Raw genomic sequence first — 26,504 nt, 5'->3', positions numbered from 1 at the left:
GGCCCCTTTAAGGCGCAGGGCCCTGCCCCCGCCGCAGCGCCGCTCGCGGAAGTGCCACGTGTACGCCGTGCGCCTGCGCGCGCCCCGCGCTTCCGGTGCGGGCGGCCCTGCCCTCCTGCCGAGCTGCGCCGGGCGCCGCCAGACGGGCGGCAGCGCCGAGCCGAGCCGCGCCGAGCCGCCGCCATGGCCCAGCCCGCCAGGCCTCCCGCCGCCTACCCCGGCCAGAATGGGGCCGGCCAGCAGCCCTACAGCAACGGTGAGTGCGGGGCCGGGCCGCCTTCGGTCGCACTGCAGGGCCGCAGGGCCCGGCCGCGGGGAGGGGCGCGACACCTGTTCCGTTGCGCTTCACCCGGCCCTGGGCCGCTCTACGCCCGTTCTTCCCCGGTGCCGCGGGGCAGGGAGGCTGGGCTTCGGCCCGCGGCTCGGGAGAAAGGGCCGGTGCCCACGGGCAGAGTAGCGGGAAGGAGGTGTTCAAGGAGCCCGTGGCCGCGGGTGCTCCCGGCGTATTCGCTGCTCGACGTGCGGGAGCAGACAGGGTCCCGGGACGAGTCTGTGTCCGGCTCCCCGCGATGCCCTCACCGCATGCCGTACACCCGGTGGCCGAGGGGAATTAAGGCTACAAAAGAGAACGAAGTGGGTAGCGGTGGCGGATTCCTGCCACCCGGTCCGCGCAAGGAGACGAAGCAGCCCCGGGCGGGGGCGGCTGGGAAGTGGAAGGTCCCGAGGCTCACCGCGCCTGAGCATCGAGCCGCTGGTGGGAGCGTGTCCTGCCGAGGTGGCAGCGAGCAGAGCTGCTCATCAGGCAGATCAGCCTGCCTTCCCTCTTTTCTCACGGTCCAAGTCTCAGTTTATTAAGGGACACAAGCAGCTTTCACAAAAACGGTGTCGGTGCTGCCATGGAAAGGCTGCGGCCCGAGCCGCGCTGGATGTCACCGCAGCCCCGGTCCTGCCGGTGACCCTTTGGAACCGAGCTGTAGATGTGGCACTGTGGTTATCGCTGCGGGGGGAGGACCGGGCTGAGCGCCGGCTCCGCCGCCAGGGCATGGGGTTTATCTTGTCAGTCACCTGAAGTGATCTCGTTCCCTGTGCTCTTAGCCAGGGGGCTCTGCAGGGTCTCCTTCCCCTCGAAGCGCACCTACTTATGAACAGAGGGTGGAGGCGAAGCTGCACGTCTTACAGCCCTCTCTGCTTGTCTGTTTTCTCCACAAGTGGGAAGTCCCTGCTATTGGAAGTGTTTCCTGATGTCACACATAGAACGGTAGAACTGTTTTGGCTGGAAGCAACCTTTAAGATCCTCCAGCCCAACCGTCAGCCCAACAGCGTACAGTCATCAGACCACATCCCAGAGTGCCATGGCCACATGCTTCTTGAACACCTCCAGGGATGGGGACTCCTCTGCCTCCCTGGGCAGCCTGTGCCAATGACTGATCACTCTTGCAGTGAAATACCTTTTCCTGATATCCAAACTAAACCTCCCCAGTACAATCTGAGGCCCAAATACAAACCTCATCTTCAGCATCATTCCGTAATCAGACGCTCGAGTGTTGCAGTGGTTGTGCTGCATCATAAGCAGCTCAGTTCTAATGAGACAGTTTGATTTCTCTGCTTTATGCATGAGTAATTAAATGGTTGGATTTGTCTTTCCCCCCTCCTCCTCCTTCGCAGTCAGTTTATTGCTTTTTCTCAAAGTCATCTGCCAAGTGGCATTGTACAGACCACTGTTAGAGGGTGGAGGTGGTGGGAAGTGTTTGAGAGAGGGCCTCTGCCCTACAGAGCTCCTGCTCTGGGCAAAGAACGTCAGCTAATGGAGCAGTGGAGTGGGGTGATTTACAGCCTGGCATGGCTTCGTGTGTGCTCATTTCCCTGTGGTGGCATGAAGCACAGAATGGGAGCTCTGGAGGGGCAGTTGGAGGAGGAGGAATCTCAGGCTGCCCGACTCAGGTGGGTGAAGAAGCAAGAAGTGGAACTGAGCACTGTGCAAACTCAGGGTGATGAAGCAGCCCAGTCGGTGTGGGGTGGTTACGGCCTGGGCTGCTGGCCTTGTGGATCAGGCAGCGTGTCAAGGTGTGCAGTGCTCTTGCTTCACTGGAGGTCTGGCAGACAGTGCTACCGTCCCGGATGTTTGCAGTGAAATCACAGCACTTGAGAGCAGTCTGGAGGGCAGGCAGAGCACTGCTGTGGCGCTCAGCGTGGTCTGTGAGGCAGGCAGGCTGTCAGCAGGGTGCTGAGTTGGTGGACAGCAGGCAGCTCTCCTCTCAACTCCCTGCTTTGCTGTTTGCAGGTGACTCCCTGGGCTTGCCTGCCGGTGAAGGCAGAAAACTGTGACAGCAGCACCATGTGCTGGCCGGGACACTGTTTAGCAGGAGCACTGGGTTGCTTAGCAACAGCCTTCCTCTGCTTCACGTGTGACTTGTTACTCCAGGACCAGCATTCTGTGTTCGTTCTGTATTCATCCAACTCCACGTTACTCGTGTGCTTTCCAGTCAGCAGTGCAAACAAGGAGGAGAAACAATTCCTTTAGGGCTGTTTGGCTCTTGGTACATAGCAGGACAAAAGGGAGGCTACCAGGAGGAGGGAGACTCCCTCTGCACAAGGACTCCCATGGAAAAGACAAGGGGTGATGTGCACGAGTCGCTGTGGGGATGTTCCCATTGCCCTCCAGAAGGAAAGGTTTCCCCATGAGAGCAGCTGGAGGCTGCCATCCCCTCCCAAGGGAAGCAGTGGAGTGCCCTGCACTGGGCAGTTTGAAGACTCAGCCTGTCAGGGTGCTGGGCCAGCTCGTTTCAGCCACAGCATCACCTGGCAAGGCTGCAGCAAGTGCTCCTTGGGGTCCTTTCCGTGCTGGTGCTCTGGGATTCTCTGGTGATGTCTTTGCTTGCTCCAGGACCACAGGACAGACACTTGAGAAACTATTGGGTTTGGCGACCAGGGGTCAGAGTCAGCTGAAGTGGGTGCTGGTGGTGGCTGATCCCATGGCAGTTAGGTTGAGATGCAGCTTCTCTTTGTCTTTACCCTTATACCTCAGAGGTTGGAGAGGTGGTGGCTGGTGGCAGTGATGTACTAAATGACTGCCTTGGGGTAGGTGATGTGGAAATCTTATGTGGTCGAAAATAGGACTTGAATCCTGGCCTCCCACACTAATATTTTAACCCATCTTTCTGTACAACCATTAGGCAGCCTTCATATACATTCTGGTGCCATTCCTGATCTTGGGAATGACTGTGTTCCTGCAGAGGTGTCCCTTGCTGTAGGTGGTGGCCCTTCTTGGTGTCTGACTGATCTCTGCTCTGGCAGTCAGTGGCTTTGCTGCTGTGCCAGGGCTCACTCCTGGAGAGTTCCTGGGCTCACAGAGAGCCAGCAGCAGCACCTGGTATGCTCTCTTGAGAGGCCTCAGCCAAGAGATCAGGTCAAAATGAGCACCTGGCAGCAGCCTAACAGCAAGTCCTGAAAAGGTTCTGTGGCCTGTGGAGCCTTGGAGAGGGTCAGGGCCCCTCAGAGCTGTTGCTCTGTTTTGTTGGCAGGCTTGTTTTGGGCACATGAACCCTGCACAGGCCACAAGGCTGTGCTCTGCTGGAGTGAAACCCAAACTCCGGCACACGGCGCTGTGTGGAAGCTGAGTGCCAGAGCAAAGGGCCGCACGCAGCACTGGCCCTGGGTTTCGCTTCCCTTGGTTAACCCTCACACTCGTCCTTCAGGATGTGTGAGGGAGCAGCCTGAGCACTCTGGCTCCTGCCTGGACTCCAGAGGTTGGAAGTTACTGTGGATTCGCCCCATGGCTGTGGTGTGCCTCTGCACGCTGGTGGGTCAGGCCTGGCCCCACCACTCCTAGAGTCAGCTAGTTGAGTGTGCAGCAGAGCTTGTGCCTCGGGAGCGGAGAAGGCACCTAGCAGAGCACAGGCTGCTTTCTGAAGGTGAGGCAGAGCCCTTGGCACTTCACCTGGACAGGCTTTTTGTTCGGATGCTGAGTACTGCTGGGGTTTGCGAGCAGTGCCTCAGGCCAGTGGGGTCGAAGTGGGTTTCCTGAGTGCAGGATGAGCAGCAGGCTGAGGTCAGTGGGTGGAGCAGAGTGTGCTGTGTGCTTGGTATGCACAAGCAGCAGGCAGTGGGGACGAGATCGCTGGCACTGCAGTGCTGCCTTGGCTCTGTGCTTAGCATGCATATGGAGCTGAACTCTTGGCAGTGGGCCCCAGTGACAGGACAAGGTAGAACTGAAAACACAGAAAGTTCCACCCAAACCTGAGGAGAAACTTTGCTGTGAGGGTGCTGGATCCCTGGAGCAGGCTGCCCAGGGAGGTTGTGGAGTCTCCTCTTGTGGAAGGCTTCCAAACCCACCTGGCCATTGTGCTCCTGTGCAAGCTGCTGTGGGTGCCCTGCTGGATGATCTCCAGAGGTCCCTTCCAACCCCAGCATGCTGGGGGTCTGTGACATAACAGCTGGCTGTGGCCTGTAGCCTAGGGCTGCCCAAGAAGCTGAAGCACCCAAGCTGCGCTTGTCCTGAGCATTTGGCTTCAGTTCTTGTCCAAGACCCGAGCTCAGAGTTGCTTTAACTTGTGAATGGGAGCTTCCTGCCCTCTGACCGTGACTGGAGTGTTTCAGGGGGAGACCAGCTGTCTTTGTGTTGGTGTCAGCTGAAATTCTGTGACTTACCCTGGCGGCAGTTCTTGCAGTGCTTGCATGGTGAGTGTGCATCCACTGCCCAGGGCCTCTGGTGTGCTGCTGCAGGGTCCCTGCTGAATCCTGCAGGCATCTCTGGGCTGGGAACTTAAGGGCTCTGCTTAGTCTAGGCTCAAAAAAAATCATCCCTATCTTAACACATTCTGGAAACCTGGAAAGCAGCACAGGGCTGCTGAAAGTCCTCACTCTGGCTCCTGAGGAGGATCTGTTCTGCTGGCAGATGCTTACCTCTGGAACGTGTGCAGTGTTGAAGCTGTGTTTGGGTGGGGCAAGCACAGCACAACTGGCACAGCGCTGGAGAGCAGCTCTGGCTGTAAGGAGCCGTGGCTGCCTGTCACTTCTGCTACCTAGCACCTTCTGCTCACAAGCATTTCACTTGAAAATCTGTAGTCTCCCTTCAGGATTGCCCTGGAGTGGCAGTGACAGGAACAACCTGTGGCAGCAGCTGGCCTGGTGGAGCTCTCAACATGCTGCTCTGTCTCTCCGTGCTCTTGTGTGAAGCAGACATCTGATGCTGCTCTTGCCTGCCTGGTTTCCTTCTTGGAGAGCTGATAACCTGGTTTCAGGGTTACTTTTTACTGCAAATGAGTAGAACTTAGTTCAGCTGTGCCAAGAAATGCATGAAAAGCACCAATAACCCAGCCAGGTGAATTGCTTTGTGACCCTTCCTTCCATCCTAGTGACCAGCTGGCTGCTCATGTGAGCAGCATGTGTATGAATAGTTCTCTTACTAAAATTAGCTGCAGAGACTTGCACAGATTAACTCTGTCCCTTGAGAAACAGCCTGGTGATCTCAGCTGGAGCTGTCCGTGTCTGTGCAGGCAGGTGAGGCTGCAGTTGGTGTCAGTCCAGCGAGCAGCAGTTGTGTGGTGGATACCTCTGCTTTGGGTCCACTCACTGCTGCTGCCTGGCATGGATCTCCTCTGGTCAGCTTGCCTTGGGGGGATTCTGAAGACAGAAATAGGCTTGTGTGTGGATTTTAGTCCAGCAGGAACTGGGCTGGTCACTGGTTGTGAGGCTGCTGTAGAACAAAACAAAGAGCTAAGTGCTGCTGGCAAAATACTCCTGAATTCACGTCCCCCACAGCAGTCACAGCCTGTTTAAAAGCAAAGGGAAGAGATTCCCAAGGGCATCTTTTATTTCAGGAGAGCTGCACAGTGCTGGCTTTCTAACAGGTTTGCTGTGTGTTTTTCTCTCTGGCAGGTCCTGTCCAGCACCAGCTGATGCATTCACCAGACGGCCAGGCATACAGGCCTCCAGGGCCAGCATCCTATTTGCACCAGGCGCCAGCGAAGGTCCCTCCCCATCAGTCTTCTGGACAGTACAACTATGGTGGCTCTCAGTTAAACAATTACCAAGGACCTGGGCAGACTCTCAACAGACCAGCACCACCTTTCTCTGGGTCACCAGCCCAACAGACAGGTCCTGCTCCACAAGTGCTGCTGCCTCCATTGCAAAGCGCAGCTGCTGCATCATCTGCTGGTGGCTTTGCCTCCGGTGCTAGCCCAGCAGGGCTCTCAGACTGGCAGCATGGCCAGGCTGCTGCCAGCCAGGCACTGGGGGCTCAGGCAGGCCATGTGGCTCATGGGACTGGGACAGGGTCAGCACAGCCCTCCTCCTTAGCAGGAAATACAAACCCCGCAGGAAGCTATCCCTATGCTGCTTCTCCAGGAGGCCCTCCCCTGCAGAACAGCTTCGTTAAGCCAGGTAACCACAGCTCTGCCATGTTTTGCCAGTGCCCACTGCTCAGTGTTCCTTTGTAGCAAAGCCATGCAGAAATGACTCTGCAGCAGCATTGTGCTCATCAAACAAGACTGCTAAGGCAGAAAATGCACATCACAGGTTAGAAATGGCAGCTCTAGGTGCTGCTCAGGCCTTTCAGTTGGCTGAGCAGACACCAAGTGGGGTCTTGTTTTGGGAAGCTGTGTGTGTGAGTCATGGGGTTTCTGTCACCTTCACCATGCCAGAGGCTGTTGGAGCAGTCGTGTGGTGACTTTGGACCTGCCCATGGAAAACTCTAGTGCTGTGCAGTGAGTGTGGTCTTTGGCAGTTTAAAACTCATTAGCTTCTCTGTAATCACTTGAGTCAGGTTGTGCTCTGAATAGCCTCACTCAGGTCCATGCAAACAACCTGAACACAGCCTGGGAAGAAGACTGAAAAACCACCAGAAGAGGCCAGTTGAATGGAAAGCTTTCTTCCAGCAGACTTCTAGTTCTAACTATCTGCCAGGCTTTAGTGAGTGCTCTGCAATCGTGGACTCCTCTTGGAACCACAGGTTGGGTTGGAAGAGACCTTAAAGCTCATCCAGTTCCAATCTATTGCCATGGGTAGGGATAGCTCCCACCAGCCCAGGCTGCTCAAGGCCTCATCCAGCCTGGCCTTGAGCACCTCCAGGGAGGGGGCATCCACAGCCTCCTTGGACAACCTGTGCAAGTGTCTCACCACCCTCACTGTCAAGATTTTCTTCCTCATCTCAATCATGAGTCACAAGGAATTGCCACTTGCCTTCCATCTGCTGGTCCAGGCAGTGGTGAAAAGCTCTCCCAACACTCAGCAGCTCTGATGTAATCTGTGATGCTTATGGAAACAAAGTTAATGCTGGCCTTTCTCTCCAGCAGAGTGCTGGTGGCTGTTAGAGAGGGTTCCCTGACTGAGAGCTAACAGCAGTCACCTGCAGAAACGTTTGACAGGTCACAGCAAATGCTGTTTCTGCTGTGAGGTGCTGTCAGGCCCAGGAGACATTCCTGCTGAAGCAGGCTCTGCTGCGTGCCTGCCTCCTGTGGTTAGGACAGCCCAGCAGAACTGGGGAGACTCTTTCTGGCAGTTTATTGCAGTAGACAATTAGCAGTTGGGAGTTAGGCAAGCACTGAGGAAGTTTGGAAAGTGGCACTGGAATGAAGATGGAGTGTCTGGAATGAGGGAATTCTCCTGTCCATTTCCTGGTGAATCCTGAGCAATTCCTCTGGCAGACTTTTGTGGAAGAGTGATGACCTTTGCTGTAGTGGACTGGGGATGTTCATTCTTACACTAAGGCTCTGCCAGCTCCTCCCTGCATGGCCAGCTTTGGACAGCCTCTCAGACACTGAACCTCTCCAAGTTCTGGAGCAGCATTGCCTGCACCTAGCAGTGACAAACTGGCTTTGTAGCATCAGGCACAAAGTGAGCAAAGCTGTGATTTCGAATGATTTCTTTTCCCCTTCTCTCTGACTTGTGCCCACGCTGTGGGCTGCTGAACATGCGTGTTCTGTGTGGTGCAGTTCAGCAGCAAGCTTTTGTGTGTGGCTAAGGGGCTGCTGTGCCATGCTGAGAGCTGGTGGTGCTGGGCAGTTTGGCCTCAGCTTTTGAAAAGCCATTTCATTAGATCACATTGGTGTCTTCTCTAAAGGGCAGCTGGCCTCTGGAATAACAGGAAGCAAAGGGGTGGAGGTGCTTGGGATTTGACACTGTTTGAAGGAAGCAAAAGCAATCTGATTTCTAAGTGTCTTGACTGGAGAAAGTCCTAGAATAGAAGCAACTAAAAACCTTGCTATGCCTTCTAGCATGAAGGGTTAAACGTTCCGGAGCAAAGCACCTCACCCTTACACAGCAGGTTTATTCCCACTGCACGTTGCTGAGGTTTTCCCAAGGGAAATCCTATTCCCATGTAATTTTAGTAGCTATAAAAGGAGCACGATGCTGTTTAGTGTCAGGTGACTGAAGTGACAGTTGAGCATCCCATTGGCAGGAATCTGTTCAGGCTCTCACTGCTTCACTGTTCTGTGTTTAGGATGGGGCTGTGCTCTAACTTGCCAAACCCAGCCTTGGCAGTGCACCTTGGGCTGCTTTCTGTGCCTTTGGCCAAGAGCAGCAACACCTGCTGAGAGAGATCATGGATCAGAACTAGCAGACAGAGCCTCAAGTTAGGAAACCTGCAGGTGTTAAGGTTCCTCATGCTGCTCATCTCTTGAACAAGAGGCACCTTCAGAGTCCAGCCTGTGTGGGTTTGTAACACATCCTCTGTTCTGACTTTTCCAGCTGGCTTCAACTCCTTGTACAAATTAATCTCTCTACAGGATCTGCACCTCCACCAGTGACTCAGCCCTTAACTCCACTCCACCCCCCTTCAAGGCCACCTTTAGGACCTCCACCAGTTGGTGGCCCTCCTTTAATTAGACCACCAGCCCAGGTAGCAGGAGCAGCTAACACACATCCTCTGCTGAATTCAGCTGCAAGTCGAGAAGGTAAGAGAAGTTTTGCTCTCCTCTGAATCTCAGCATCAGGAGTTGCTCCAGTGGGTAAGCCTGAAGCCAAGCCACTGCTCTCTTAGAGTCCTGTGGGGTGAAAGTGATGCTAATGCAGCAGCATTTTGTCTGAAAGGAGCAGGTGAGGACCTGGAGGGAGACCAAATAGTTCACGTTGTCAGTGTTAATAAAATGAAAATGATTAACACCTTGAAAGAGATTTCTGAGTGCTGCTTGACATGTCCATGTCTGCCACAGTTGCCACCTCTGGAGTTGGTGTTTACAATGATACTGAAGTTTTGATTTCTCTGCATCCTTGACTGCTGCGGAGGGCACAGTCTGTGTCTCGCTTCTCTCTTGCTTTATTGTGCAGAGGAGAGGAAAGTGTGGAGCCTGCAGCTGCTCGCCTGTTTGCGTAGCTGTGCCTTACTCTTCCCTTCTGTGTCAAACCTTTGAGACACCTCTGGGATTTGTGCATTTTCTGCAGGCTGTCCCTAGAGGCTGTGAGGGGTCAGCTGGTGAGGGCAGGTAGCTGACTTCCCTTGTCTCCTCTGGCCCCTGCACAAATATGCCTTTGTTCCAGAACTCCTCAGGGCCCTGTAGGAAACAGACCTGAGGTTGTGCTGCATGTAGTGCCCGTGCTGGGTGGGGCCATGGGTAGCTGGCAGGTTCTTTTTCACACAGGCAGCTTGCTCTGCCCAGGCTGCTGATCTCTTGTGTGGTTGGCTTGGTGGCTTCTGAGATGTGGTACCTGTATTACTGCTGTCCTCACACAGCCAGACCTGGACCTAGAAATGCACTGGAAACTGCTTTGGCCTGGAGAGTCTCTTCGCAAAGAAGAGAAGCATTTGCAGGGCCCTGGTGGGACAGAGACGTTCAGCCTGTGGAGCAGGTTGAGTGCTGTGTGTGTAGTGCAAGGCCCTTTCAGTGCCTTAGCTTCAAAGGCTTTGATGACAGTCAGCAGTAAATGGAGGAGCTGCTGCTTAGCAAGAGATCACTGGGTTTGTGTGTTTACACTTAGCATGCAGAAAGCTGCCCTTCAGGGACACTCTATTTCAAGGTTTGTCTGGCCTCTGCTGGCATCTGTATCTTGACTGGTATGTGGCTGTGTCAGAACCGCTGGCGTTTGGCAGGCAGCTCTGGGCTGAGTGTTGTGAGGGAGGGCAGCTGGGGGTGTGAGGGCAGTTGGGTGTCTGTGAATTACCAATGCAACATTTCAGCAGATTTAACATTTCATTCCATTCTGCCGTGGGACAAAGTAGGTCCAAACCTGCTAACTTCAGTAGCCACCCAGGGTTGCTTTGCAGTCAGCTCATTCAAACTGCTTGGCAACATTTTGACTGGGATTGTCTTTCTGAACAGGTGATGCTACATCTGCTGCCAGTGATGGGGCTGTGCTGCAAAACAGCTATGATGCAATAGAAGGTGGTGGCCTGATGGGTAAGGCTTTGGAATTTAAAATCTTTACTATGGGTGACTTTCTGAAGGCAGTTCAGACACCTCTGTACAGACAGAGCTGTTGGCCTTCAAAGCAGATACAAACTTTCTGGCAGCAGGCATAGCTGTGCCTGTCAGTGTGGGGAAGCAGCTGAGAGCATTCTGTAAAGCTGACTGCAGTTGTCAGATGGCTACACTTAGAAGCTCAGCACCGACCAAAAGCCCTCCTGCTGTGTTAATGCATTGAGCAAGCTGCTGCTCTTCAGCAGTGGATTTCAAGTGTCTGTCTTCTCTGCCTTTAGCAAGCCCCCATGCTTCTCCTGCCCCCTCCAAGCTGAACAGAAGTGTTGGGTATTCTTACCCTGCCCTGCATCCAGGCTACCAGAATGCTTCCAGCCCCGGAGCACCAGGAATGCAGGCATCTCCTCTGCAGTACCCAGATGGAGCAAAGCATTTCCCCCAGGTACAGAGCATCTGGGGTTTATGTCAGTACTGCCCGTGGGTGAAGAAGAGGGGTGACTGGTGGGTGTTGTGCATCTCTGGGGCGTCCCTCTGCAGTTCACCACTGGGTGTGCCTTTGCTCAATGCAAGCTGTGTGTTTCATGCAAATCATTGGTGCTCTTTCTGAAACTCTCTTGACTCCAGCCTGTCCTGGGCACTAATCACTTAACTGCATCTATGGGTGGCCTAAGCCTACAGCAAGAAGGACTAAGACCTGTGAATCTTCTTCAAGAGAGAAATATTCTTCCCACGACCCTCTTGAGGGCTCCCGTCCCAAACTTGCATGAAGAAATCCAGAGGCTCAACTGTAACCCCGAGTAAGATTATCCATTTGCTATAATTCAGCCAAGAAAAGAAAAAGGTGGAAATTCCCACCTGGAAACAGAACCCTTCACAAAACAGTTCCTTAGTTGTGTGGACAGAAAGCATTGGAAATGGGCTTCTCTGTCTAGCAATAAAGGTGCTTTCAAGTTGGAAGTGAGAGCTGCCTGGGTAGAAGGTCTAAGGAACCAATGTTGTTTGCAAGGCAGCTGGAGACAGGCACGACAGAGAGGCTTTAGAGTGTAGGTGGCCAGGAGGGTGATTTGAGCAAGGTAAAGCAAAAAGCCTGAGTGCAGAAACGGGAGTGAGCTCTGCTGAAGGGACCAGCGGAGTGGGGAATGTCAGACAAGAAGCTGGCAGCTGGGCACTGGGGAGCCCTGCTGCTTTGCAAGCCTCTGATGCTAGCTAAGGGAATCCACAGCACCTTTGTGGAGCTGGGGAAACAAACACCAGCCTGGATGTAGAGGAGTTCTCTGCACATCTGCACTTCGGGCAACCCCTGAATCCTGCAGTCACTGTTCATAGGTTTTTGGGCAGTCTTAACACAACTTCTTAAACTTCACTGGTTCAGATGTGTAGAGAAAGGAATTCCAAAAGAACCCTTGGTACATAAAGGTTTGGTGCAGCTTTGGATGTTGTGACACTCAGCTGTGCCTGAAGAGCAGAGCTCAGGGTGCTGTGGGTCAAGCTCTGCTAAACCAGAGTGTATTGACAGAGTTGCAGGAGATCATTTGGAAGTGGGAGTTCCCCATCATCAGCTCTAGAAACAATACCAAGGATGCTGTGTACTACTGAAGTCATGGTTCTCTTACCTGAAAGCCTCTGAAAATAACCCTTTGTCCTCCATGTAGGTTGTTCCGCTGTACCCTGACTAACATTCCTCAAACTCAGGCCTTATTGAATAAAGCCAAACTTCCTTTGGGGCTCCTGCTTCATCCTTTCAAAGACTTATCGGTATGACAAACCTTCCAGACTTCCATGCTGAAATGCCAACTCTGCCTGTCCAGTCCAGAGCTGGACACTGACATGTAAAAGAAGGGCAGGGCCAGTTGCTGACCTTGGCCCTGAAACACCGCCCTGGTGACTGACAGTCCCTGACCCATGCAGGTCATTAGAATGGGTCTGATTTTTTCCTTCCTGCCATTTTTCAGCTTTGAAGCCTACTTAGTCAATAAAACCACTCAGATATCAAAACCCAGAAGCTTAGGCAGCACAGCACCTGGACTGTGCCAGAAGGCAGCACATGGTGGTGCTAGGTCAGTGGTTGGACTTGATGGTCTTGGAGGTACCAACCAAAGCAATTCTATGATTCTATAAAGAAATTCCAACATCTACATTGCAGTACAGCTTAGGCAGCTTTATCTTGCCACAGGTCCCTTGCACTTGACTGATTTCTCACCCCAAACCTGGTGCTACTGCTTAACTGAGAATTAACAAAGAGGCAGCCAGAAGCCTGTGCCTTTAGCAGTGCCTCTTTTGCAGTGGTATTTCTTACAGTTCAGGTCACTTTTTCAGAGATGTTGGGGTTTTTTTTTGAATTCTGATCTGAACTGGGCACAGGACTTGGCCTTAAGCCATGGCTGTAATATTGCAGGCTCCACAGCTTTGCAGTCAGTGTGTTGGAGCTGAGTTCTGACCAGCCGTGAAAGCATGCAGGGTGCTGTGAGGATGCAGCAAGACTGCTTGCAACGAGTGTGCTTTGACTAGCAAAGCAGCAGCAGAGGGTGTGGTGGGTGGAGAGCTGTGAGTGGTGATGCTGTAAACCAGGAAGCTTTTCTCTTGCAGCAACTGCCCGTGGTGACTTCGAGCACCATTGTGAGGTGCCGCTCCTGCCGGACCTACATCAACCCCTTTGTCAGCTTCCTAGACCAGAGGAGGTGGAAATGCAACTTGTGCTATAGGGTGAATGATGGTAGGTTTTGGAGGTGCTTGATGCTTTAGCCTGCTGAGGTTAACCTCTCCCACCTTGGCCTTTGAGGCTGTAATAGTCATGACTGTGTCAGCATGAGAGACTGCTGTCAGTGCTGGGACATGACAGATGTTTCCTCTGCTGTCACTGATGAAGCCCAGGAGGTCTGATGTGGTCTCCCAAGGGACCCTGAAAGGTTACAGTGAAGCTGCCCTACCCAGTCTGGTTGTCCAAGCAGCATTGCCCAGCAGGCACAGAGGAGCTGAAGCAAAAGGCAGCACAGCTAATCCTGGTGTGAAGTAACAGCCTCCATTTGTCTGCAGTGCCTGAGGAGTTCATGTATAACCCTGTGACAAGAGTCTACGGAGAGCCTCATAAAAGGCCTGAGGTCCAGAATGCTACCATTGAGTTCATGGCTCCCTCTGAATACATGGTAAGGCTCATTACTTGCAGGTGTTCTCTCCTTTGGTTTATTTCCAAAGAAGCCAGGACAGGCCTTGGCATAGAGGGTTGCTTTCCAGCTCAGTAGAAGCCTTGCTGTCCCAGGGAGGGTATCTTGGGGAGAACAGTTCAGATGGTTCGTTTCTAACCGCTGATGATGTCGAAGTTCTGTCTTTGGAACGTGCTGCTTGCAGGCCTTCTGCCAGAGAACTGCAGTTCTGGAACACAGAGGAGTCAGGAAGCACTCAAGCGTTAGCTGTCATCTGTGTGCAGTTCTCGTGGAGTTTGAAGTGGAAGGAACAAACCCTGGTTCTTGGGTGTCATTTTGAAACTCCATCTTCTCTTTGCCCAGCTGCGTCCTCCCCAGCCGCCTGTGTACCTCTTTGTGTTCGACGTCTCCCACAACGCGGTGGAGACAGGGTACTTGAGTACAGTCTGCCAGACCCTGCTGGACAACCTGGACTTGTGAGTACCCTTACCTCCAGTCACCTGCTTCCTTCTGCTGCTGGGGCACTTCCCGTCCAGAAGAGACCTCCTTCGGCACAGGCTGCCAGTGGGGTGTGAAACCTCAGGCGAAGCCCTGGGGGTTTTACCCACCACAGCTGCTCTGGTGCACAAGGTGCTCTGGGGGCTTGCTCCTTAGTCTGCCTCGTTTCTGTTTGCTTCCCCAAGGAGTAAACATCTTTAGGATGGTTTTTGAAAAGCTGAAGTTGGGAGCAGTATTTGCTTGTGTCTGATAAACTGCTGACTGAATGCATGCTGCTTGCAGAAATGCTCCTTGATGGTCTGCACCTTGCTTCTTCCTTTTATTCCATTGCTTATTCCCAACTTAAAAATGCCTTGAGTGTTTGCTAGGTGACTGCACCGTGAGCTTCTGCTGTGGTGGTTGGGGTTTATGTTTGTTTGGTTTGGTTTCAGTTTTACTTTGTGCTTGTTTTTCACTCCCAAATGACTTAAGCTGTCACTATTTAGCAGTAAATAGCTACTTGGTAACAACCTTGGACAGGTGCAGTGGATGTTTAAAAAGCAAAGCCTGCAGAAATGCAATTTCATCTTGCTGAACACCATCTGTCTTGTTTGCAGGCTTCCTGGGAACACTAGAACAAAAATAGGCTTCATAACATTTGACAGCACAATCCATTTCTACAGCCTTCAGGAAGGCCTCTCTCAGCCTCAGATGCTGATTGTGTCAGATATTGAAGGTATGGGCACTGCCTGCTGACAGGTGCTGGGTTTGTGACAGCCTTTGTGAAAGGATCTCTGTGGTGGGGGTCTCTAGCCCAGACCACTGGTCTCTGGGAATGGCTTTAGAAGTAGCAGTACCTGCGGAGGTGCTGGTGGCTGCTCCTCTCTGGGAACGTGAAGGCAGACTTGCTCCTGCATGGTTGACACTCTACAGTTACCTAGACCTGTGATCCCACATGCTGATGCCTGGCAAGGTGCTCTGGGTGCTGTGGTGACTGCTGAACAGGGCTCGTTCCTCTGCCTGTGGCTTCAGGTGAGGCAGGGCAGAAGGAGCACCAGGAAACCTTGGCTGTGTGTTTTCACTTAACAGTCTTGGTTGTCCCCCAGCCCTGTCAGGTGCTGCTCTAACAAGGCAGGCTTGTCACAGCTGTACTAGGAGGGAAAATATGGGCTCCAGATGCTGTGTCAGAGGGGTTTGTGCACTGAGGCTGTCTTTCTTCTAAAACTATAATGCAGGGCAAGTACAAGTCACAGAATGGCTTGGGTTAGAAGGGACCTCAAAGCTTGTCCAGTTCCAATCCCCTGCCATAGGCAGGGACACCTCCCACTGGCTCAGGTTGCTCAAGGCCTCCTCCAGCCTGGCCTTGAACACCTCCATGAAGGGAGCATCCACACTGCCTAGGCAGCCTGTGCTGGTGCCTCCCCACCCTCACTGTAAGGAATCTGTTAGGAGAAGCTTGATATGTTTGCAAAAAATAAACACTTTTTTTTCCCCTTCCAGATGTCTTTGTACCCATGCCAGAGAACTTGCTAGTCAATTTAAATGAAAATAAAGAGGTAAGGATGGCTTTAAGTGACCAGTGACGTTCCCATAGCTTGGGATAAGTTGTGGACTACTTCATGCTCTTTAACACCAGAGGTTAAAAGTCAGATTTGAGGAGGAAGAAAAAGAGCTGTTTGAATTCTAAGACTGTAAAGCTTTACCAGCCTGGGGCAAGGCAGTGCTTGACTTTTGTTAGTGCTTTTTCTGTAGTCCCTTGCCATGGGAAGTGTTAGCACAAGCTGTGTCTTCAGCAGTCAGCTCCCTAAAGAACTCTGCAGGCTCCTGCTCTTAACGCTGCTGTTTTCTCAATTGCAGCTAATTCAAGACCTGTTGAGGACCCTGCCACAGATGTTTACCAAGTCCCTGGAAACTCAGAGTGCTCTGGGGCCTGCCTTACAGGCTGCCTTTAAACTGATGTCCCCCACTGGAGGCAGAATCTCTGTCTTCCAGACACAGCTTCCCTCTGTGGGAATGGGAGCACTGAAGTCCCGGGAAGAGCCAAACCAAAGATCCTCTGCAAAGGTGAGCAGAGCCCAGAGGCTGAGGGAGCTCTCCTGTCCCCGTGGGTGGCTCTGGGTTAGCTCTGTGCTCCCCTTGCTGAGCTAGCCTTCCTTTGTGAGTCTAGCAGGGAGCTCTGGAAGCACAGACTGAGGCCTCGCCGTGCTGAGGGACGGCTTGTCGGTGTCCCTGGAAGGTGGCAGTGGACAGGTCCATCTGTTTGTGTCCCCCCGGCTTAGTGTTGCACTCGCTGTGTTCACAGGACATACACCTGACACCATCCACCGACTTCTACAAGAAGTTAGCCCTGGACTGCTCGGGCCAGCAGGTGGCGGTGGATTTGTTCCTCCTCAGCGGACAATATTCTGACTTGGCCTCTCTGGGTAAGGCACGGGGGGGTCTGGGGCTGCATAACCCTCGTGCTTCTGCCAGGTGCGCAGAACCTGCGTGCACATCGGCTGCACGACCCCGATGGGAGTGAATCTCGTGGGACAAGGTGCAAATCCACCCTTGGTGAGCAGTCACAGGGGCTCCTGACCTAACCTAGCTGGTGTCACAGCCTCTCTCAGGCTCAGGGCTCTCTCTCCTGCCCCCAGTGGCTGTTATGCCTTTCAGCCATCAGTGCAAGCCTCATTAGCATCGTAAGGAAGCAGTTCAACTCTGCCTTCATTGGCATTTTAATTAATGGCTTTTTTTCCTCCACTTGCCCAAAACTCCAAGTGCCACAGTACCTGTAGTTTCATGCCAGTGGAAACGATTTCGCAGCTAAGACTGCAGAGGTACTGAACACAGTTGTCACATCTGCAGGCCTGGCAGCATGGCAGAGCCATGTGGAGGTGTCAGCAGGGAGTGTTGCCCTCAGCACACGGGTGCTGTCTGCCCACTGCCAACCCCTGCTGCTTTCTTCCAGGCTGCATATCCAGGTACTCTGCAGGCAGTGTCTACTACTACCAGTCCTACCACCACAAACACAACCCTGTGCAGGTGGAGAAGCTGCAGAAGGAGCTGAAGCGATACCTGACGAGGAAGATTGGCTTTGAGGCTGTCATGCGGATAAGATGCACCAAAGGTCTGGACGTGGCTCTCTGGGTTTCAGGGGAGGGGTGGAAGGGAAGTGAGCATTTGCTGTTCCTTGGAAATATTTTGCTTGGGGTTTTGCCCAAGGTGAACTGAAGAGGTTAAAGAAAGGTTAGAAAAGTAAATTTCAGTGGCATCATCCTCAGAGAATGGCTCAGGTTGGAGGGGACCTTAGAGATCAGCTACTCTGCCTCTCCTGCCATGGGCAGGGATGCCTCCCAGCTAGCCCAGGTTGCTCAGGGCCTCATACAAGCTGGCCTTGAGCTGTCCAGAGATGGGACATCCACAACCTCCCTTGGCAACCCATTCCAGAGCCTCACCACCCTTGTACTGAAGAGCTTCTTCCTAAGATCCAGTCTAACCCTGCTGTCCCTCAGCTTGCAGTGGAGCTTGGATGCCAGTCAGGTGCCACCTTTAATAAGCAGTCTGATTCCTGGAAATTCTGTTGGACTTTAGATTCAACTTCCAAATCCCTGCTTCCTGCTAGGCTCTGTGGATTGCTTCTGTGGGATGGTGTCCTGAAGATCCTTTATTTCACTGAGGAAGATCTTCATGGCACCAAGCCATCTACCAGTGGTGGCAGATGTACAGGTGGTGTCCGTGCTTCACAACCTGATCTGCCCTGGTCTTCCTGCTGCAGGTCTCTCCATCCACACCTTCCACGGGAACTTCTTTGTGCGCTCCACCGACCTGCTGTCCTTGCCCAACGTCAACCCGGACGCAGGCTACGCCGTGCAGATGGCCGTGGAGGAGAGCCTCACGGACATGCAGGTTGTCTCCTTTCAGTCAGCTCTCCTCTACACGTCCAGCAAAGGTGAGGCAGGGCTCAGAGCAGCCTGTCTGTGCCCAGGGTTCAGCCGCAGGTCAGGGGGAGGAAACACTACTGGGAATGGCCTTGTGAACTTGTCTGAGGAGTGAGCTGAAATCTTTATTCTTGCTGACTTTATTTACTTTGGGTGACCAGTGACAGCCCCTGTGTTGGTCCAGAAGAGCAAAGCTGTGTTTGTAGCCTACAGTTTGCTTTTCCTACAGGTGAGAGGAGGATTCGTGTCCATACCATGTGCTTACCTGTTGTGACAACACTGAGTGATGTCTACCTGGGGGCAGATGTCCAGGCCATCACTGGGCTGCTGGCCAATATGGGTAAGCAGCTTGAGAGCTTGTGTGGATGCGCCTGGATGGTACCCCTAGAGCTTGAAGCAGCAGTAGAAGAAAGGTTCTCTTTCACAGAATCATGGTGTTGTTTCAGTTGGAAAGCCCTTTAAGATCATCCAGTCCAACCATCAACCCAACACCCCCATGGCCACTAAACCATGTGCCCAGGTCCCTGTGTTTCTGGAACACCTTCAGGGGTGGTGGCCCCCCCATGTCTCTGGGCAGCCTGTTCCAGTGCCTGGCCACTCTTGCAGCAAATAAGTGTTCCTAGCAGCCAACCTTTCCCAGCACTTTCAAAGTGCTGTGTAGGTTGCAAACCCAAGAGGTTGGGCTTGCAGTGCTTGGCTTAGGTGCAGGATGGGTGCAGCTGTTGCAGGGCATCATGCAAGCTCCTGGCTGGTCTGCTGAGCCACCTGGCTCGGCTCCCTCTGGGGCCTGGTGGGAGCTGCCTTGCCTGCGTGAAGCCCACGTTAAAAGCAGAGCTACAGGTGATGGCATCGCTGCCGAGGGAGGGAGGTCTCAGCCGAGCTCTGTGCCCTGCAGCTGTGGACCGCTCGGTGTCGGCCTCGCTGAGCGACGCGCGGGACGCCCTGGTGAACGCCGTCATCGACTCGCTGGCTGCCTACCGCAGCTCGGTGCTCAGCCTGCAGCAGCCCGGCCTCATGGCCCCCCACGCCCTGCGCCTCTTCCCCCTCTACGTCCTGGCGCTCCTGAAGCAGGTGAGAATGCAGAGGGGGCCGGGCAGGAGGACGGCTCAGGGCCCCTGAGGGACAGCAGCCTGGCTCTGACCCACACAGCAGCGTCTGGCTGCTTCCATTGCTGCCGTGGGGCTCCAGGTTCAGAAGCTGGTTGACCTAAGTTGTTCAGCAGATGCTGCAGTGTGCCAGTGGAGTTCTGAGAGGCTTCACTCTACTCTTACAGAGCACTTTGGGTTAGAAGGGACCTGAAGGTCATCCAGTCCCAACCCCCCTGCCATGGGCAGAGACGCCTCCTACTAGACCAGGTTGCTCAAGGCCTCATCCAGCCTGGCTTTGAATGTTTCCAGGCTTGGAGCCTTCACAACTTCTGTGGCAACCTGTTCCAGTGCCTCCCTGTCTTCACAGGGAAGGATTTCCTCCTAACACCTGAATTTGTTCTTTTAAGTAGCGTTTTTGAGGCACATGCTAGAGGGGGACTATTTCCAGATGCTTTCTTCTCAGCTGCAGTGCTGTCTGGGAAGGATTGATGGTGCAAGGCCATGCTTAATCCTAGAACCCAGAGGTGGGGATAAGGAGACTGGTGGGATTTGTATGTGCAAAACTGAAGAGAGCTATGGAGAAGCAAAACACCCTGTCATGAGAACACACTGAGGGCTTAAGCAGGCTGGACTCAGCACTTTGTGTCTTACCTCGCTGCCTGCTTGCCTGCAGAAAGCCTTCCAGGCCGGGAGCAGCGCGCGGCTGGACGAGCGCATCTTCACCATGTGCCAAGTGAAGAACCAGCCCCTTGTGTACCTCATGCTGATGACACATCCCAGCCTCTACAGGGTCGACACCCTCACAGACGAGGTGCGTGTTTGAGCCCAGGCAGAAAGAAACTCGTGTTCAGAAGCTCTCAGGCTTTCCACAGCAACGCTGCCCAGCAAACATTGGCAAAGCCCTGTCAGATCCTCCAGTCCAACCATTCCCTGACTCTGCCAAGGCTGGCGCTGAGCCATGTCCCTCAGCATCATATCTCTGTCTCCTTGAAACACCCCCGGGGTAGGGATTCATCCATCTCCTTGGGGACCCTGTTCCAGTCTTTGAGAACCCCTTCAGTGGAAAAGTTTCTTCTCTAATATTCAACCTAAACCTCCTCTGGGGCAGCTCAAGGCCATTTCCTTTTCTTGTTGCTTGCTACTAGAGAGAAGAGACCAATGCCCACCTGGCTGTAGCCTCCCTTCAGGGAGCTGCAGAGAGCCATAAGTTCTCCCCTCAAGCCTTCTTTTCTCCAGGCTAAACAACCCCAGGTCCTTCAGCTGCTCCTCTCCAGAGCTTTCCCCAGCTTCACTGCCCTTCTCTGGACCTGCTCCAGCCCCTCAATATCCTTGTAATGAGAGCCCCAAAATTAAACCCAGGACTCAAATCTGATGTTCCAGATGAGAAGTAATTAAGGCTAAGCTGAAGTGCACTTTCTTTACACAAAACATGGAAATATTTACTGGTAAATTACAAGGTGTGATCTTAAATGGAGGAAAAAGGCTCCAGAATTGTGTGCTAGGTCCTGTTCTTGTTTACCCTCCTGCTGCTGGGCTTGTTTCAGGGCATTGAGCTGTCAGCCACTCCTTTTCTTTTGTTCTTTCAGGGGGCTCTTAATGTAAATGACAGAACTATACCTCAGCCCCCCCTTCTGCAGCTGTCAGTGGAGAAGCTGAGCAGGGATGGTGCTTACCTGATGGATGCTGGCTCTGTAAGTTGACAGGGGATGGTGACACACTTTGAGAGACTGCTGGGTGTGGGTTTTGTTGGGTTCATGGTGCTGTCACTGGGTGTCTTTCAGGTCATGTTTCTGTGGATTGGGAAGAACTGTGGGCAGAGCTTTATCACCCAGGTCCTGGGAGTCCCAAATTACGGCTCGATCCCACAGAACATGGTAAGTATTTGCTTTGTACCCAAGTTGTAGAGTGCCACCAGAGTATCAGGAGAAGTCAGAAACCACTACTGAAATGTTGCCCCTCCAGTTGTGACTCACTAGAAACCTAGACCTGGGGAAAGAATTGTTTCTGTTGCCCATCTTGGAGTTTCTCCAGGCTAAAACCCTATTGATCTTCCCATGAAAAGCAGAGTACAGAGGCTGGGGCTGGTACAGTGCCTCAGAGCAGTGGGAGAAGACTAAACACTCATGCAGAGTGAGCAGAGTGGGCTTTGGGATAGCCTTCAGCTCCTGCAGCAAGTCAGGCACCCATCACAGCTCCAGCATGGCAGTTCTGACAGCACCTCAGGGCACTTGGCTCTTTGAAACCCTCTCAAAGGAGACTAGACCTGAGTACAGACCACTTCTTTGTGCCTGCTGAGGACAGCATTGAGCTGTCAGCAGTGTTGCTGTGCTTTTGATGACTATGCATGTGCTAGTGACAGTCTTTGCCTTGCAGACACAGCTCCCAGAACTTGAAACTGCAGAGTCCATCAGAACAACAGCCTTCATTGCCTGGCTGAGAGAACAGAGACCTTTCTTCCCTATTCTCTATGTAATAAAGTAAGTGGCTTGGGCAGTCTTTGTGCTTCTGTAGAGACCTCTTCATGTATGTTTGGGTATCACATCCTGACCCTCCTTAATGGCAGCCTTACCAGTGGTGCCTGCTGTGCCAGACAGCTGTGACAGCAGGGATGACTTGTGAGGAGCAGCCCTCAATTAGAACTTTCACCGTCTGGAAGAGACTAAATGTCACAGAACGGTCTCTGGTTCGTGCCAGATAAGTGAAGTAAATGCTGATCAGTGCAGTTTTTGGGATTAACCACCTCTGGTGACTGAGATCCTCTTCTGATGTCCTTAAGATCTTGCAGTATCTTCCCACTTACCTGTGGCTGTGTGAATGCCTTGACTGTGAGTCTTGGTGAATGCTGCTTCCACTCACATCCTTGTATTTCCATTTTTAAGGGATGACAGCCCATTGAAATCAAGTTTTCTGCAAAATATGATTGAAGACAGAACAGAATCAGCCTTATCATACTATGAATTCCTCCTGCACATACAGCAGCAAGTGAACAAATGACACCCTGGCCTTTGGCTCACTTGTGGAAGGGAAGTCTGCAGTAAAGACCGCTTGTGCTTGTAATACCTTCATTAGAGCTGTGGCCTGAGGCAGGGGATGAGAAGTTCTCACTGTGATTTCAACCAACTGAAGCAAATAAAGGACCACATCTGAGAATCAAATGTGCAACTACGTAATACTTACCTTAAACAAGAAATCAAACTGTCGGGACTGGCTGAGCACCTCTAATTCGCTGCAAATCATGTTTTTACTGTAAGTAGTTGCAGCATGAAGTCCATTTCCAAAGGCAATACTGAAAAGGTGAAATACATTTTGTAAAATAAAGAGTTCTCTGTTGTTCAAAAATGTATATTTCTGGAACTCTTGGCATTTATTGGTAACTTATTTTTTGCTGCTAGACATGAAACCTCACAATACTGATCATGATTTGCAGGGAAACTTTCTAAGTGCATCCTGTGATTACAGAGAGAGCATCTCAATGTTCAGCTGCAGGTTGCAGTGAAACAGCTGCTCATAGTGAAACCAACAAACCCTTGAGGCCTGGAACCCACTGCTTGGGCTGGGTTGTGGCTGAGAGGACTAAAGGTGAGCTTGACCCAGGCTGGCTGAGTTGGTTAAAGCTTTGGCTAAGTGTTCTCATGAAAACACAGAGGGAGGAGATGGCCTTGTGAGAGGCTGGTAGGTGGGTGACAAGCTGTGTTGTTCCCAGTAAAAGGAACAGCTTTAATGTCGTTGGAGTGGTGTGGGAGGGGCAGGCCAGGGCAGGTTTATCTCGGATGTTTGGGGTTGTGTCTAGCAGGCTTTTGGCTCTTGATGTTAGGGGCCTGACACTCCGGTGATGTAAACGAGTGTGGTTTTGAAGTGAATTCACGAGGCAGCACTTCAGACCCCATGTCTGGAGACAGCACTGGCTGCTGCAGTTAAAATTGGAGAAGAAATTATTGTTTCCAGAGACAAAACTCTTCCTTGTGTGTTTGAAGGCTGGGTCATGTTTTGAGACATGCTTGAAGCTTTCAGAATCGTTTTTGGTTTTACTGCAGCTGTGCAGTGAGCCTTAGGTCCAAAGCCAGTGTGTGTGAACCCAATACAAGCTTTAGAGACCCTCTCAGATCTCTGCCAGGGATGTGCCAGTGGGAAATCAGACGTGTTTATGCTTCCCATCCCTGGCACCATTGCAGGTCAGGCTATTTGGGGCTCTGAGCACCCTGCTCTAGTTGCAGCTGTCCCTGCAGACTGCAGGGGGGTTGGACAAGATGAGCTGTGAAGGTCCCTTCAACCCACCCCATTCTGTGACAAGTATTTAAATCATTCTATTGGTGTGTTTTGGTCGTCGTTCTGCTTTGGAGATGAAGCTATCAATGTAAAGAGCATTTAAATTGCTGCAGCCCTGGGTTCATGGAAGTGCTTCAGGTGGATAAATCTTGGTCTTGTGGAGCCTGCTTCCCCAGGCAGGTACTTTGAGCAGATAGAACGCTGGTGTCAGACATCCTGCAATTGTGGTAGTGAGAAGGTACAACTCAAAGGGCATGGTGGGGTCAGCATCTGCTACCCTTCCAGACTGCAGCTGCACATGCTTGCCAGGAGCTGCTTTGCTCCAGAGGAGTTTCTTTGAGCAAGTTGATCTGCCTGCTTCAGCAGAAGAAGCTGAAGCTCAGAACAGTGTCCAAAAGAGCATGAGAAGGCTGTCACAGAAGCAGCTGCAGCTTCCCTGTCTGCTGTGTCCTGGGCAGTTCCTGGAACAGCTTTGCAGAGAATTGCACCTTCTGCTTGGAGTGGTTTAAGTTTGCTGCCAAGGCAAAGGGGTCTCTTGAATAATAAATGTGAGCTGTGCACAGGCTCAGATTATGACTTAAAACTTGTGTCTGGGGTCTATTGTCACTCAGATGCTGAAAATCGTCCTCGTACCTGCCAGCCCACCCGAAGCCTGTTTCTTACTCTGGCTGTATTTTGCTGCTCTATCCCTTAGTGTTCTTGAAAAACAGAAACATGGGAAGTGGCTTCAGTGCTCTGTGTGCACCAGGATAGTGGCTGAAGCCTCTGTGGGCATTAACAGCTTTGAATTAGAGCTCCCAAGGCTTACAGAGCAAACAGTTACACAAGAATCAGATGAACCCTTTGGAGTTCAGTGGGGCAGAAGTTCTTTACTCAGTGTTAGTGGTTTGTTCCCTCTGCTGGTGCCCATGGTGGCATTGCCATGAGGGCAGTACCAGAGGGCTCAACGCAGAAGCTACCTACACTGTGTCACTTTGAGCTACACTGAAGAAAGGCAAACTGCCGAATCGGACAGGAGTGGCTCTGGTACTTAGGTCTCTGCCACTGCAACATTCTCTATTTTTTCTAGTCCGAGACTACTTTTGTTTGCAGCTGTTTCTGTACTGGGCACCTTAGTGGTCAGCCAACATTGTTGCCATCTGGTTTACTTTGCTTTCATTATCGGTTTGAACTGGCGCAAGCCCACACAGACCGTGGTGCAGTAGCAGAAGGATTCACTTCTCTTTAGAATTAACTTCCTAACAGGACTTAACCCAAGAGCAGAGTGGCTGTCAGGTAAGGGACAATGAAATGCCATCTTTAAGGGTCTCTTTACTATTCTGGATGTGACCTTGCAGTAAATCTGATTTTGTAAAGCAGCGTATGATACTGTAATACGAAGCCTCTGGTCTTCTGAATGCAGACCACTTGATCTTCAGGATGAAGTTACAACTCTTGCCCCCTCTGAACCCGAGACAGGATTTACTTGTCGCCCTTTTTACAGTTTGTAATCCTCGCTGTTTTACTCCTGTAAAGAGTCATTTGTACCACATGCAAAGGCTTATTTTATCTGTGCTAATTTATCAGATTTGGCTACTCAATAAAATCAATTGAAAGAACTCAAGCAAGTCCCTCGGTGCTTCCTTACAAAGCCAGAAGCAGGTCTTTGATTCATCGAGGGAAATACCCTGTGCCAGCAAGTGAGAAAATCTCCCTTTAGCCAGAACGCTTCCTAGGTGGGAGAGCCGGAGAGAATTCGGGACCGGCAGCTCCACTGACTCAGGCTTCTGCCTCCGGCACCTCTGGCGGTCAGCATTGGCACTCCTGCCCTGGGCTCCGTTCCAGCGAGCCTGCAGCGGTGCGCGGGACCCTGCCGCCTCTCCAGGGCCAGCCGGCACTGGCAGGAGTTCAGCAGAGTCCCCACCGTGGTGATCAGGTTTATGGTAGCTAACCCTGCCTATTCCTTTCTGCAAGTCATTCCATCCTCGGCCTTTATGTGCTGCCACCGCTGCTGCTTCCGCTTCGTCATACCCAGGTTAATCCATAAACTCATCACTTTACCTCTGGACTGAGGGGGTTTAACTGAGAATTTATCATTCTCTGAATCACTTCATGTAAAGAGGAGTTGGACCTGTCAGCGGAAAGCTTCTGTCCTGCTGCTGTGGCCATGGGCAGCCATGCTAAGGCTGGGTTGTAGATTTGTTTACTGGTCTTTGAACTCCACACTCAGGATCTTGAAGCCAAGTCCTACTTCCAAATGAAGTTCCTGTGGCACAGCCTGAACTAAGGAGTGCAAATGGCTCATTGTGGAGGATGCTGAGAGTATTTAACTGGAAAGTGTGCACATACTGACTTCGGGGTGTGGCTCTGCAGGTGCTTTTGCTGTGTGTTAGCTGTGTGGATGTTTAGGAACGCTGGTCTGGTTTTACCACTTTTCCTTCCACACAAGAAGCACGATGGACTCTCTACTGCACACAAGTATGGATACTACCTCCTTTTTTTCTCTGACTAGAAAGAACTAAGGATGCTGTTACAGGAATTCTGGAATCCTTTAGGGCCTCTCCATCCCCTGGGACCTGTCCTTGGTACACAGTCAATCCTTGCAGCCCTTTACTGTATCAAGTGCAGTGCCAGGACACGACACTGGGAATACCATTTGGGAAGCTAATGTGAAGTGCCCCACAGACCCCTAGTAGGCACTTCCCTGTGTTCCCCTTTCATGCACACACTAAAACCTGAACATCTGTTTGCTGGCACCTCACTAACTGGCACCTTCTCCTCCCTCATTTGGAGTGTGCCCAGAGATGACAAAGGAGCTTCCTCAATGCAGCCACACCGCAGCGCTCAAAGCTTGGCCCTGTGCCGTCCCTCAGCGCGGATCCATCCTGCCTGAGGAGCACAACAGGGCTTGCGCTCTGCCCTTTGCGCACAGCTGGAAACCCAACAGCTGTCAGCTGAGCCCTGCGAGTGCCCCTGCCGTGCTGCTGCTTTTGCAGTTACAGCGGTGGGCGAGCACTGCGTCGCAGTGGCAGGTGCCCTGTTCTGGCGCTGTTTCTATTCAGAACACTGCTTTCAGCCCTGCAGAGCAAGGAGAATGTTACCGCAGAGTCACAGAAGACCTTGGGCTGGAAAGGACCTTTCAGGCCATCTAGTTCCAACGGCCTTGCTGTGGGCAGGGACTCCTCCGAGACCAGGCTGCTGGAGGCCCCGTCCAGGCCGAACGGGAGCCTCCGCAACTTCCCGAAGCAACCTGCTCCAGCGCCTCGCCACCCGCGTGGGCAA

The 26,504-nt window shown here is 52.4% G+C and overlaps 1 protein-coding gene across 1 annotated transcript; it reads left to right on the top strand.

The window, feature by feature from the left end:
• The first annotated feature begins 113 nt into the window (after positions 1-113).
• SEC24A (SEC24 homolog A, COPII coat complex component) lies at positions 114-24,846 on the top strand. Its single transcript, XM_064162200.1, has 23 exons — positions 114-256; positions 5,878-6,381; positions 8,727-8,894; positions 10,257-10,334; positions 10,634-10,794; positions 10,977-11,149; positions 12,005-12,107; positions 12,939-13,065; positions 13,386-13,495; positions 13,856-13,968; positions 14,587-14,705; positions 15,470-15,525; positions 15,827-16,033; positions 16,272-16,392; positions 16,920-17,078; positions 17,727-17,900; positions 18,119-18,229; positions 18,785-18,960; positions 19,651-19,788; positions 20,564-20,668; positions 20,759-20,851; positions 21,351-21,454; positions 21,857-24,846. Exons 1-23 carry the CDS (start codon positions 184-186, stop codon positions 21,969-21,971), a joined length of 3,288 nt encoding a protein of 1,095 aa, XP_064018270.1. The 5' UTR covers positions 114-183; the 3' UTR covers positions 21,972-24,846.
• Positions 24,847-26,504: the final 1,658 nt, after the last annotated feature.

The sequence above is a fragment of the Pogoniulus pusillus genome, chromosome 22, assembly GCF_015220805.1.
Source record: "Pogoniulus pusillus isolate bPogPus1 chromosome 22, bPogPus1.pri, whole genome shotgun sequence".
Classification (NCBI taxonomy): Eukaryota; Metazoa; Chordata; class Aves; order Piciformes; family Lybiidae; genus Pogoniulus; species Pogoniulus pusillus.
The sequence above is the reverse complement of the archived record's forward strand: the minus strand, read 5'-3'. Positions and strand labels throughout refer to the sequence as shown.